This window comes from Ambystoma mexicanum, chromosome 8 (genome assembly GCF_040938575.1).
Source record: "Ambystoma mexicanum isolate Mex_15411 chromosome 8, UKY_AmexF1_1, whole genome shotgun sequence".
In the NCBI taxonomy this organism is placed as follows: Eukaryota; Metazoa; Chordata; class Amphibia; order Caudata; family Ambystomatidae; genus Ambystoma; species Ambystoma mexicanum.
The window spans coordinates 1,100,542,746-1,100,555,653 of record NC_090929.1 but is presented as its reverse complement, the minus strand read 5'-3'; the positions used below and the strand labels follow the sequence as shown (position 1 = coordinate 1,100,555,653).

At 41.8% G+C, this 12,908-nt stretch overlaps 1 protein-coding gene across 4 annotated transcripts in view; it reads left to right on the top strand.

The window, feature by feature from the left end:
• Positions 1–12,908, top strand: part of FBXO42 (F-box protein 42) — a 1,015,376-nt gene that overhangs the window by 568,169 nt on the left and 434,299 nt on the right. For all 4 annotated transcript variants that reach the window (XM_069611109.1, XM_069611110.1, XM_069611111.1 and 1 more), the window contains exons 3-4: positions 10,589–10,705; positions 12,529–12,663. In XM_069611109.1, coding sequence (XP_069467210.1) covers positions 10,589–10,705; positions 12,529–12,663 — 252 coding nt within the window. The remainder of the gene's footprint in view (positions 1–10,588; positions 10,706–12,528; positions 12,664–12,908) is intronic.

Below are 12,908 nucleotides of genomic sequence, written 5' to 3'. Positions count from 1 at the left end.
ACAAAAGAGGGGGTTGGTGAGGACTAGCAATAGTCCACAAGGAACACCTAGACATGAAACTGAAAGACCCACTAAACATCAAACTGTGACTCTAATCCTTCGCCTATAAAAAAAACCCCTGAAATTCATATTGGTATACAGACCATCAGTTTACGATGCAACCTTCGTAGATGCCTTCGCGGAAGCAATCGCGTACCTAGCCATCGAGCAGGATCACCTGATTATCCTCGGTGACTTCAACATTTGGTTCGATGAAGAAACCACAACCACACAAAAATCACTAGTCAACCAACTAGAAACAATGAAATTACATCAACTAGTCAAAGGAGCAACTCGTACGGCAGGACATACACTAGACGCAATCTTCGCCAACGAAAACCTCATTAGCACAGCAACACCAATTCAGATCCTCTGGAGCGACCACCTCATCATCCCCTTCGTGATCACGGGTGGCCAACCAATTATCAAGCATCTGGATCACTACAATAATAGACGAGATTGCCAAAGAATAACCTTTTTTACCCCAGCACACAAAAGAGCAACAGCAAAATGGTTTACCCTGCTACTCAGCACCATGAAAAGGTAATACCAAAAACTTGAACTAGAATGGAGGAGCAAAAACAACCACGCAAAGAAATTCCGATTACAACAACATATCCGCTCATACAAAAAGGAAATGCAAAAAAAGGAAATACTTCGACAACAGAATCATCAAAGCACCAAACACCCAAAAAGAACTCTTTAAAATCATAAACGAAATAAAAAAAAAACCCTGGCTGCAACAGCGCTCCAATACCATCGAAGAGACTATGCAACGACCTCGCAGAAATTTCAAAAAACAAAATCACCATCCAACAGACCATACAAAGCGGATCATGCGACCGCAATATGCAACCCACCCACCCGTACGAGGAACGCCCGAATCAAACTCTGAAGCTTCCCCCAAATATCAGCGGAGACATTCGTCAATCTGGTGTACAAAAGCAACAAAACAGGATCCACCACGGATCCCTGCCACCAAGACATATACAAATCAATCCTCCCAAGAGGAACGACCATGGATTACTACAGAAACCTCTTCACAGGGAAAGTGCCACAATACTTCAAATCAGCATACATCAAGCTGCTCCCCAAGGACACAGCAGGAAACATGGAGGACCTCTCCAGCTACAGATTTCTCTCCAACATCCTGTACCCACCGAAACTACTCGAAACATAAATTTATAGAATAACCCAAGAATTCATAGAAGAACACCACCTATTGGACCAGGCACAAGTAGGTTTTAGACCAATGAGGGGAAGAGAAACCGTGCTTCTCTCAATTTGGGATGATCTAAAGGCAAATGCAGATAAAAGTACTGCTCTGATACTCTAGATCTATCTGCGCCATTCGACGGTTAACCACGACATCCTCATCAGGAGATTGGAAGAAATTGGAATCACTGACCGAGCCTTAGTATCGATTAAATCCTTCCTAACAAACGGAACAGAAACCACGTGGATCAAACCTTTCCAATCCAAGAGAATCCACATGTGGAGTACCACAAGGATCATCCTTCTCCCCGTTATTAGTCAACCTTTACATGGCTCAACTAATCAAGATCATTAAGACGAGGCCTCACTTGATACACCTACGCTGACGACACACATTGTTTACAAAATAAAAGACGCACAAGAAGAAAACACATTAGAGAGCTGCCTTCATGAAATCTACAGCTGGATGAATTCGAACTACCTCAAACTCAACCTAGGCAAAACCGAAATGATGATCATCTCAGAAAACGGAGAAAACAATCACTACACCCCCTAACCAACTGAACATGGTACAACTCCAGTCCCATCGACGATAGTAAAAAACCTGCAAGTCTTGATGGACAACAAACTAACTCTAGAGCCACAAGTAAACGCTCTAATCAAGAAATGCTGCTTTCTACTGCAAGCAGTATAAAGGATCCTACCATTCCTCTCATTCGCCAACAAAACACTCACCATCATTGCTTTCATGTCCAGAGTAGACTATGCCAGTAGCCTATATCTAGGCATGCCAGAACGACTTAAAAAAAAAAAACTCCAACGCATACAAAATGCGGCAGCCAGACTGCTCCTCAAACTGCCACAGAGAAAACGCATCACACCAGCCCTGAAAATGCTACACTGGCTACCAATAAAACCGCAAATACAGTTCAAATCAATGTGCATAATGCACAGAGCCATCCACAGCCAAGGCGCAGAGTTCCTATGAAGGAAAATAAACGTCCATCACCCAACAAGACTGCTCAGATCTAGCAGCAACATCTGTTTGGAACCAAAACCATACAACAAAAGAAAACTCAGAGGATCATCTTTCTCTCACCTGGCTCCCAAAACCTGGAACAAGCTCCCAAAGAACATGCATAACACTAGAGATCACCTTCTATTCAGAAAACGTCTCAAATCTTGACTCTTCTCTCCATAGCTAGAAGGAATGCCTCGGCTGTACATAAGCGGCTAAATCAATACTTGGAAAGGGAACCGATCCTCCCTATCTTTCCAAGCTAGCTTCCTTAAACAAAGGGAGGGGAAGATCAATCTACATCATATCGCTATACAAATTGAAAGATAGATATGTTAGAATCGAACAAAAGAACGATTATGGAGCGATCAGGAGGGAAGGATAAGGATAAGGATGAAATGTCAACACACCATAGCCAACAAAGCAAAAGTAGGCAGCAAAAGACCACCAACATGGAAACAGATAGAAAGGGAACGGATGAATGTTAAATATACAGTACCAATACCAGAGTGGGAGACGATGCTTGCCTCAAGCTGGTAGACAAAGGTCCGAAATAGCACAGATGGAAACTTTCCATCCCGTCACACCTAACAATTAGACAGACTAAAATGCCAACCTCATAGGACAATCAGAACGTGGAACAAGATATATATAAAGACTAAGGGACAAAAACCCACTAACCCGAAAGCTCAAATCTCTGCATACATCTCGCACAAAACCCACACAACCACCTCACCGCACAGCAAACCTTACATACTTCACCACACCTCAACAAACACATAACTCGCACTAACAGCAAATGAGGACTTCCATCTATCAGATATCCACACCCAAGCTCAGCGCACAGTGAACACCGAACTGAAGCTGCCAACATGACACCACCTTTCTCACTTTCCTACTCCCCTTTGACCCTACTAACCCACCCCTCCTTGTTTGCAGATCCCCCACAGTGCCTGGACACCAACTCTGTTGGTGGTGTTGCGCGGTACAAATACCTTTACCATTAGATCCTTAACAGACCCTATTTTCCAATTTATAGACCGCCCATTAAACCCCAGTGCAATACAATTTGTATATTTGAGAGAGACAACCGATTTACTGTGAAAGTCATACACATTTAAATTAGCAACCTAACTACATTCTGGTAATACTCGATGTTACAGCTTTATAGGCATCAATTTAAGAGACCATTCAGCCATTTAAGCAGTCCTAATATTTTTTAAACCAAGAGCGTCACGTTTTCTCCTTTGTAATGATATAAAACATGTCGATGCACACGCTACTGGCCAACCATAAAGTCACTTGCCCCTCAATTCACCATTTGAACACATCTTGCACACAAGAGTCCGTTCTCACTCTAATGGTTAGTGGCATGTCCCCCATTTTGAGGCCTGCTTAAGTGATTACAATTTAACCTAAAGAATATCTTGATGTTTAACTGCCTTTATAGTAATGTCTGCAGGTTGCTATGTGAGCAAATTGTGTCTTATTTGCAGATTTCTATTTTCATATGTTGAAAAATCACATCACAAAAGCATTTGAGGGAGATGCTTTAAAAGCACACTAGAGCATATATGAAATGCATAGATCACATACCTATGATTTGGGATGTTTCAGAATTGCAAGTGTATGTCAAACAAATCAGTTATTTTTGGCCCACCTAACCTTAAATAGCAATAAAACCAAAATGTCTTATTTTCATTGAGGATAAATACATTAAGAGTAGAATGTTCCACAAACCAACGGAAGCCAGCTCTATATTGCATGCTAAAAGTGGACAGCTTGTTCATGTCATTAATAACATGAACAAGGGTGACATTTCAAGGGTGAAAAACTGCAGAAAGTCTGCAGATTTTATGTTTGAGACAAAGATGGCTAAGTTCAGTATACAGACAATTAAGAATACATACTTACAGCATCTATTAGGTGAATAACATACAAATGTAGGAATGAATGCAACTGGAAAATAATTGAAACCAGATACCATGCAATTTACACTGTAACCGTATAATGAAAACATAATTTCAAACATGGTCATGTTATTAATGGCCAAAGATATATGTAACTATTTTGGGGAATAGCCTAACTTAATTATTACCAGAGTATAGAATATCAAACTGGTAAATCCTAGTCACTTTAAAAAGGGTACATTTGGAAACCTGATTACTTAAAAACTTAAAATGTCTTATTCTGTAATAAATGCAGTGCATGTCAATACTCCCTAAACAAAACCCATTACTAGATCTTAAACTATGCAATATATTCTGAAGCAATTTATTAACTGTTAAAAACAAATACTGTTTGTGAATAAATATGTCTGAGGGAATAGGTAGGCTATACTATGGTACGATTCTATTAATCCAAAGTGTCAGATTTGTGATCCACTTACTGACGTCTGTGCCGTTAATGTAAAACGTATACTTTGGTTGGCAAGCCAATCTTTGGATAAGCTCACAAATTTATGTCTCTTAATTCAAAGTGGATTATTGTAATTTACCATATTTGGTGATAGTATACTTTCCTTTGGTGAATTTGTAGAAAGTACAAAACAAAGCTGCTGTTCTAGTTTCTAATCTTTCAAGGTTTGACTCTAAGCTTGTCAATCTCTTCATTGGTTGCATTGACACATGGTATTGCCCTCAAAGTTATTTGTTTGGCTTTCAAATCTCTACACGGTTTACCACCTAAATATTTGTGGACTACAGTCCCAGTTCCTCTTTATGCTTGGAAAATCATACCTAAATCTCAATTTAAATATTGGGGCGACATATTTGTTTTTGTCACGGCACCATGTTTATGGAATGCTGTTTGTTTCTTTTTTCGTAAACTGAATAATTCTGTCCTTTCACCAACGTTTCAAGACCATCCTCTTTTACTTATTTATGCAGCTCTTACATACAGTTGTTTTACATCTCTGAGCTTAAGGTGTGCACATCTTGATGCAGTTAGGTCTTCCTGTAGCACATTATAAATCTACCTGAGAAATAAACACAAATAATTGCAGCTCTAGTCTTTCCAATACCCAGACTGGAAGTGTATTGCAAAACCTGTGATTTATGCCCACGACAGTGTTTATGGTAATAGCATTGTCAGGCCAAATGTACATATTAAATACTGCTGCACCATAAATCCAAGATGAAACATTTATTCTCCAAATTCCACTCGCTTACAATTGAGTTGCAGCAATGTTGGAATCCTTAGTATCTGTGTCTTCTATTGTCCCCATGGCTGAGGCATAGAAGCAGAACATCTGATTGTCAATAGTCGGGACTCTCTGGTGCCGGCACCCAACAGTCTCTCTGCAGCAATAATCAAGATCCGTTGTTCCATTTTAAGACCGTGTTTCTTGAGCCTGTACTGACAAACCTTACCTTAAACTCACTGGAGTTTCTCTCAAAAACGTTAGTGATGTAGTTATTGATTTTGTGCAAATGAACAGCTGACAGAAAGGCGGTGTAAAAAGTAATGTCTGAAAGCAAATCATAAGCTAGTAATGTTGCTCCAGGCAGTCGCTGATACTAACCTGGATATACCTAAATGAATGCAATTGATGAAACCAACCTAGCATAGCAACATTGTTGCCACAATTCACCAGGCACAAAGCAAGAGTGAAAGAGCAAAAAATCCTGCCAAACAACCAAATTGTAATTGAATATTGCAGGTATATACTGCAAGCCACCACAGAGGTCTTATTTGTATTTATTTTATTTGTAGCGCGCGCCAGGGTCATCCGGGCGCGAAGAACTTAGATATTTACATAGGTTACACAACATATACAGAAAACCACAGAGCGTAAATTTAAAGTATAATACAAAGGTGATCACAGTGAGCAATAATATAGGAGCATAAATTAGACCATACACAGTTTAAAGGAGGCAAAAACTCAAGGTGATTACTGCAGCCATAAGGCTACATTAGATTTGAGCAGTAAGCCAAGATTTGGTTTTCATTTTGAATGAATTGAAAGAAGGCTAAGTCCTGTTAGTGGTGGGAAGAGTGTTCCAAAGCTTAGTGGCCAGAACAGGGAAGCTCACACCCCCGGCTTTTTGGAGTTTAAATCTGGGTAAGTATAAGCTGTGTGTCTGGGCAGTTCTTTGGGTCGAGAGGAAGTTTGGAGGGAGAGGCGGTTGGAAAGGAAGAGGGGGGGCCTTGTTCATCAAGCATGTGTGGGTAAGGGCCAGTGTTTTCAGTGCAACTCTGTTTGACAGGGAGCCAATGCAGGTTAGTCCTGATGTCGGAAATGTGTTGGTTTCGTGGAATATTTAACGCCGCTCTAATGGCGTTGTTCAGGGTAATTTGCACTGCAGTAGTCAATCTTGGACATGATGAGCGTTCTAGCTACAGTGATGCGATTGGGGGTGGTCAGAAAAGGTCTGCAGGCCGCAATGAGTTTGCAGGTATATGCCGACGTTGATCTGACGGCATTCGTTTGTCTTGTCAGGGACAAGGTGGAGTCAAGATAGATGCCCATGGTTTTAGTATCCTTGGACACTTCAATGACATTGCCATCAATGATGAAGGACTGATACAAGTGATCTAATTTATTGAGCCGTTGGGAGGAGCCCAGGATGAGCTCTGTTTTATCATCGAGACAAAGTTTGTGTTGGGCCATCCAAGCCTGGATTACCAAATATACTTCATTCAATGCCTTGGTGTCTGCAATGTGATCACCTGTGATGAGGATGAGTATCTGGGTGTCATCCGCATAATTATTGTAAGAGACACCCAGATAATCAAGAACATCAAGGAGTGGTTTGGTGAACACATTGTATAGAGTAATAGGGGCTGGGTCAGCAGCTGCTGAGGGGGAGAAGACCCTCATGTGTCTGTTGCTGAGAAAGGAGCTAATCCAGGCAGTGGCTGAATTTGAGAAGTAAGCGGCAGAGCGGAGGTGCTGGCACAGGATTTTGTAGTTGACCAGATCGAAGGCCGCAGACAGGTCTAGGAGTAAAAGCAAGGCTAATTTCCCATTATCTTTCAGGACTTCGATTTGCGTTTTCAAGTCTATCAGAGCAGTTTCGGTCCATGCCTGGGGCGGAAGCCGGATTGTCTTAGACCAAGGAGGTTATTAAGTTCCAAATAGTCTTGAATCTGCAGGTAGGCCGCATGATCAAGTAGTGAGCATGAACGGGACAGTTGTAATAGGCCTGTAATTAGTTGGTATACTCGGGTCTAAGGAACTTTTTTTTAGCAGAGGGATCACCCAAGCATCCTTAAGATTGTCAGGGACAATACCTGTTTTAAAGGAGGAATTGATAAAAGCCGCTATGAAAGGGGCAAGGTCATGAGCCGATTCCTTGATGATGGAGGCAGGGCAGGAATCACCTTGGCAATTGGACGGTTTAATTCCATTGATGATGACTTCCACTTCGGCATTGGTGAGTGGCGAGAAGGCAAACGATTTGATTTTAGGTGATGCCATGGGAAGAGTCGTGATTGGAGTGGGCTGACGATTATTCAGCTTCAATCCATTTTGTTTATCTTTAATTTTAGCTTGGAGGGAAGCGATTTTATTCAATAGGGCTGTCTGGATATTAGTCCACCACTTGCTGTCTTTAATAAAAGTGTCAGGCGGTGTGGCATGAGATTCAAGTTCCTTTAAGATCATGAGTAGTTCTCTGGTATTCGAGTCTGATTACAAGATGCAGGTATTAAAAGGTTTTTTTTTTGGCAAGGTAAATGGCTTCTTTATAGTTAAGGGTGGCTAGGATAAGGCCATCCTTATGAGCATCTGACTGCTGGCTTCTCCACGGTTTTCAGCGCAGTGGTTAGCTTTGCGTAGCACTCTTAACTGCAGTGTAAACCAAGAATTAAGGTGCGCATGCGGCTTAGGCTTTCTCAATTTAATGGGGGCAATGGAGTTTTAAGTCTGAGCGCATCGCTTGATTGTAGGTATCTGCAAGGATTGTAGGATCGGAGCAGGAGTATGTGAGCTTGTTACGGGAGGGGAGTAAAAGAGGGAGTAGTTTCTCTCTGGTTATGTTCCTTTTGTTTCTGGTAGGGAGGGCAGGCCCGGTTGTAGGTAGAGGGTGTAAGGCTGCTTCAATCGTAAAGGTAATGATATGGTGGTCTGACCAAAGGTATGGTGTATTAGCTAGAACATTGATGTTGCTATTGGTGTCAGCAAGCCAGTCAAGTGTCCTTCCTTTAATGTGTGTGGGTTCTAGGATGTGCTGAGTATATCTAAGGTCGGTTAGAGTATTAGCAAGGTCAATGGTGATAGGGTCATTGAGGTCACGGAATCCCAGATTAAGGTCTCCTAGGAGAATGATTTGCGAGTTAGTTTTGGATTTATCTAGTAATAAGGTAAATATGTCATCCGCAAAGGAGGAGGCTGGGCCAGGTGGTCTGTAGATGAGGTGTAAGGTGGCAGTTTGGTTGGGCGTTGGAGGTAGCTTGACTGAGATTAGTTCGGCAGACTCCAGGTTGACATTTGATACCGCTCGGCAACACCACCCCCTCTAGATTGAGCCGTGTGACGATCGCATCGCGTAATACTGTAATCTCGAAGTATGGCAAGTGATAATGTGGGACCAGATGCTGCATGTAACCATGTCTCAGATATAGCAATAAAGTCAAGCTTTTAGGTCGTGATAAGGTCAGCAATGTCAAGCGCATGGGCAATGACTGATCTAGCATTGATAAGTACGCCTTTGATCTGAGTAGCTTTGGCTGCTGGGTCTGCTGTTATGGTGTTATTACAGGTGCGGAGCGTATGCATGTCACGGGGGCTGTGACTGGGTGCAGGGAGTTTGGGCACGGTGCGGGCAAAAGAGTACGAGCGCCTAGTCACATGACAGAACCTGGATCCTAGTCTCTTATTTCTGATGTGGATAGCACAAGGTTGATTAGGTGTGGGTTTCTTTGCAAAATGTTCTAGCCAAAGAGCAGGTGCATTGAGGTACTGGTTAGTGGAGGCATTGTTGTGATTGTACTCATTAGCCGCTGGCGGGAGGCAGCCCATGGTGTAGCCGAGTGGGCGCAGTAGCTAATAGTGAGCAGGGTATTCCGGTGCTACAGTAGGTAAGGGATGGCCGGAGAGGTAGATGGGTGGTGTAAGGGTGAACAGCCTGACCAAGATGGACAGTAGTGAGAGCAGAAGATGGACACAAGTTAATAAGATGCGAGAGCGCATGATAAGGCGTATAGTTCTAAGTGCAACTGGAGAACCAGAGGACGTAACATACATCAGGGTCACAACTTGATGGTACTAGTGCTAGAGCAAGGTGCCGACAGCTGTAAAGCTTAATGGGTATCAATGACAGGCACCACGGACACAATCGGGCTAAATGCAGTGTCTAATACTTAACCAAAGAATTTGGTTTGGCACAGCTAAATTAAGATCGGTTATTTTTTCGGTAGTCTAGCTAATGAACAAACAGTTGTTCAGAAGGTAATCCTCTGCACTTGTTACTTGCATGTGCTTTTTATTTCATATGTCCTTTGTGCATTTTGATGGAGGCTGACTGTCCTGTTCTTGAATAGATTAAGGAATAGAATGTTTATTAACAATTTGAAAATACTAAATTATACATTTTGTTTGCCTTCTGGATTTGGATTTTCAAAGCTTTGGTTTTGGTTTAGTAACAAAGTTTAGGAGTGGACTTCATTAAAGTATTCAAAATGTTGAACAAGGGGCTTACAATGCCTGTTTTCCCCTTCTATGTGATCAACAAAGGCTTGCTCACCTATGCTCCAGTATTGTCTGAATCCTGTCCTTGCCCATCTTTGTCACTCCTGGTGCGCACTTTTGTTTGACATTTGTGTTTCTGTGCTAGTTTTCTTCTAAGTGTGAATTGCTTTACCTGTCTACCCCTCACTGCAATACTGAAAATATATTTATAAGTACTGGTTTTGCATTTTTGTTATGATTTTAGCAACAATTGAATTGAAATTCTAAATATACTCATTTTTCTTTATATTTGTGTGCATGTTCGCTTCAGGAAGCAACTATTTTGAGTTTGGCAAACACTGCTATAATATCATTCTTGTGTAAAACTAGTAATTTATTTCAGCAGTTGTAATACTTAAAAGGTTAGTGATTTACGGTTCAGCAGTTTTAATTTTTCCAATTGCATTTCTTTCAATTTCGGTTTTGCAGTGATTGAGGAATTGTAATGTTTGCCAGTTCCAACATCTGCCAAGTAATTCATGCAAGCCACTGAATCATTAGGGCTTTTGGAGGATGTACTTGCTGTTATTTCCAAGTAATCTCTTTCATTGGTTTGTGAGCAACTCAATTTCTGTGCTTGTGTAGAGTGCTGAGTACTCGCGCACTTTAGTCCTCTTCCACTAATAACCGTTTTATTTTTATAGGTGTGGCACATCAGTGCTATCATGGCTTCATCAAGGCGGTCCAGGAGGGAAATATTCAGTGGGAAAGCCGGACCTATCCATACCCAGGGACCCCGATTACTCAGCGATTCTCACACAGTGAGTACCTTAATGCTTAAGCTACCATGTGTTGTGTAGTTATGCCTACCTTCATATTATACAGAAAGATTATTCTTGTTTTTATGTGGGACTGTCATTGTAAACCGTTCAGTGCATGTAGATCTAAACGTGCTCATTGACTGACTATGTAACTGTAATAGGGCTGCTTTGGAATATGTCCGACTAGTATGCATAGATCATTGGAAAGGTTACTTGGGCTGATATTTGGACCAGTCCTCCAGCCTGAGTTAGGCAGAGTAAGTGACTGTGTTCTTCTAACTCTGAGGGGGAGAACTAGCTGAAGATCTTATCCAATGTCTCAAACCAGATGGCGAAATTATGCTTGTGTTTTTATAATGAATTGCTCATTCAGCTGTCAAAATTGACCTTGGGTAAGTTCTTCACCTCAGACCAACTCGCGTTTTGTCAATTATCAGCCGTTTTTCTATTTTAACTGCTTAGAAAACCTTACACCACCCTTACAGGGTTACTTTAAGTTGGGTTTGTGTTACACATAAGCTTGATCCGGCTCGTTCAGTTCTTCTTGCTCTTACTCTTCAGTGTTGAATGTTGCCTTTTATGCTCTACACTTCTAAGTGCTGTTATCCTTGCACATGAATTTCAATCCCTATTTGTATTTATTTTATTTGTAGTGCGCACCTTGCCCCGGGGCATCTGGGCGCATGTTGTGAAAGGCAGTTACAGGTTACAGCAATAGATACATTTTACACATATTTACAAATAGTTAAGAACATTGCATAAAGAAGAGCGGAACAGACCTAAGTATACAGTATAAACAGTGCACAGCCAGTTCGCAGGTGAGAGAATTAACAGCTGCATGGATTAAAGTGATGTAGCCAGGGCATCCCGTTCATGTAGCCACAGTTTGGTTTATTTTTTGAAGGAGTAGCTGGATGGAACATTTCTGAGAGCGTTGGGTAACGAGTTCCAGTGCTTAGCCGCAAGAACTGGGAAGCTCGAGCCTCCGGCTGTCTGTAGCTTAAAACTAGGAATAGTCAATGTGTGAGCCTGTGCAGATCTGAGGTCTGGTTGCTTTATGTTGTGTGAAGCGTGTAGCCCTGTTATGGATCATCTTGTTGTTTCTGTACTTTAAGTGAGTGTAAAAAATAGAAGTAGTTCATGGATAGGGCAGCTTTAACTTTTTGCACATACCAAATGAAGAAGTAGCAACTCCAGAGCAACCTTGCTTACATTTTCCTGGGCTGAGGCTGTTTCACTTGTGCTTAGAGTACAGGTGCAGCAGTGTGCATTTAATTTCCAAATGGCACTTTTACCCCCAAGCAGCAAGTTAAGCAAGCCATGTTTGCATTTTGGTTGTTGGATGTGAAGGTTGGTGACCATTCATTCTCAAACATTATCCATGTGCACTACTGTTGCAATGAGATCACTATATACATGAACATTCCGGAGAAAGAGATTGATTTGCTTGACAACTTCACCCACCAGTCCATACCATACTTTTTACATTGTTGGCCCCGGACCTAGAGACTAATCTTTAAAGGGGAAATGGGCGAAGTTAGTATCTTGCCCGTTGGCATCCCAGGAGAATTCAGTTGACTGCTAAACTGAAAGTTCAACCTCTAGGCATTTCCACATGGTCCTTCTCTTGCAGGGTCATCTTTAATGGTAAAATATGAATGTCTTTCTTGTGTCTGTATGAATCCAAGGCATTCGTATGTTTCTTCTTGATTAGACTTGACTAAGATTGAACGTTTGTCTGCTGCTTGACTGGCCATGTATACTGTAAAACATGGAGCCCTGCATTGCTGTTAAATGAAGGTATCCCTTCTCGTCCCACTCAGGTGCATGTTACTATGATGCAAATCAGTCCATGTATGTGTTTGGGGGCTGCACTCAGAGCAGCTGCAACGCTGCATTCAATGACCTCTGGAGGCTCGATCTGAACAGCAAGGAGTGGATCCGACCTCTGGCTTCTGGTAAGTGGTAGGCACATTCCCTTTTTCTTGTGGGCATTGAAGGCTTTGCCAATAACGTGAATTAATGATGTAGAGAAGCAGCCAGTTGGCGTTTGTATTTTGGCACAGCAAGTTGAAGGATGCGGAAGTGTCAATAAGTGCAGATGGATCGAAAAGTTGTGTTTGTTGGAACATTACCCTTAAGAATGTATTTGTGAACTAGTACTTTTCTGGTCATCAACACCATATCATTGTTTGCATCTGGT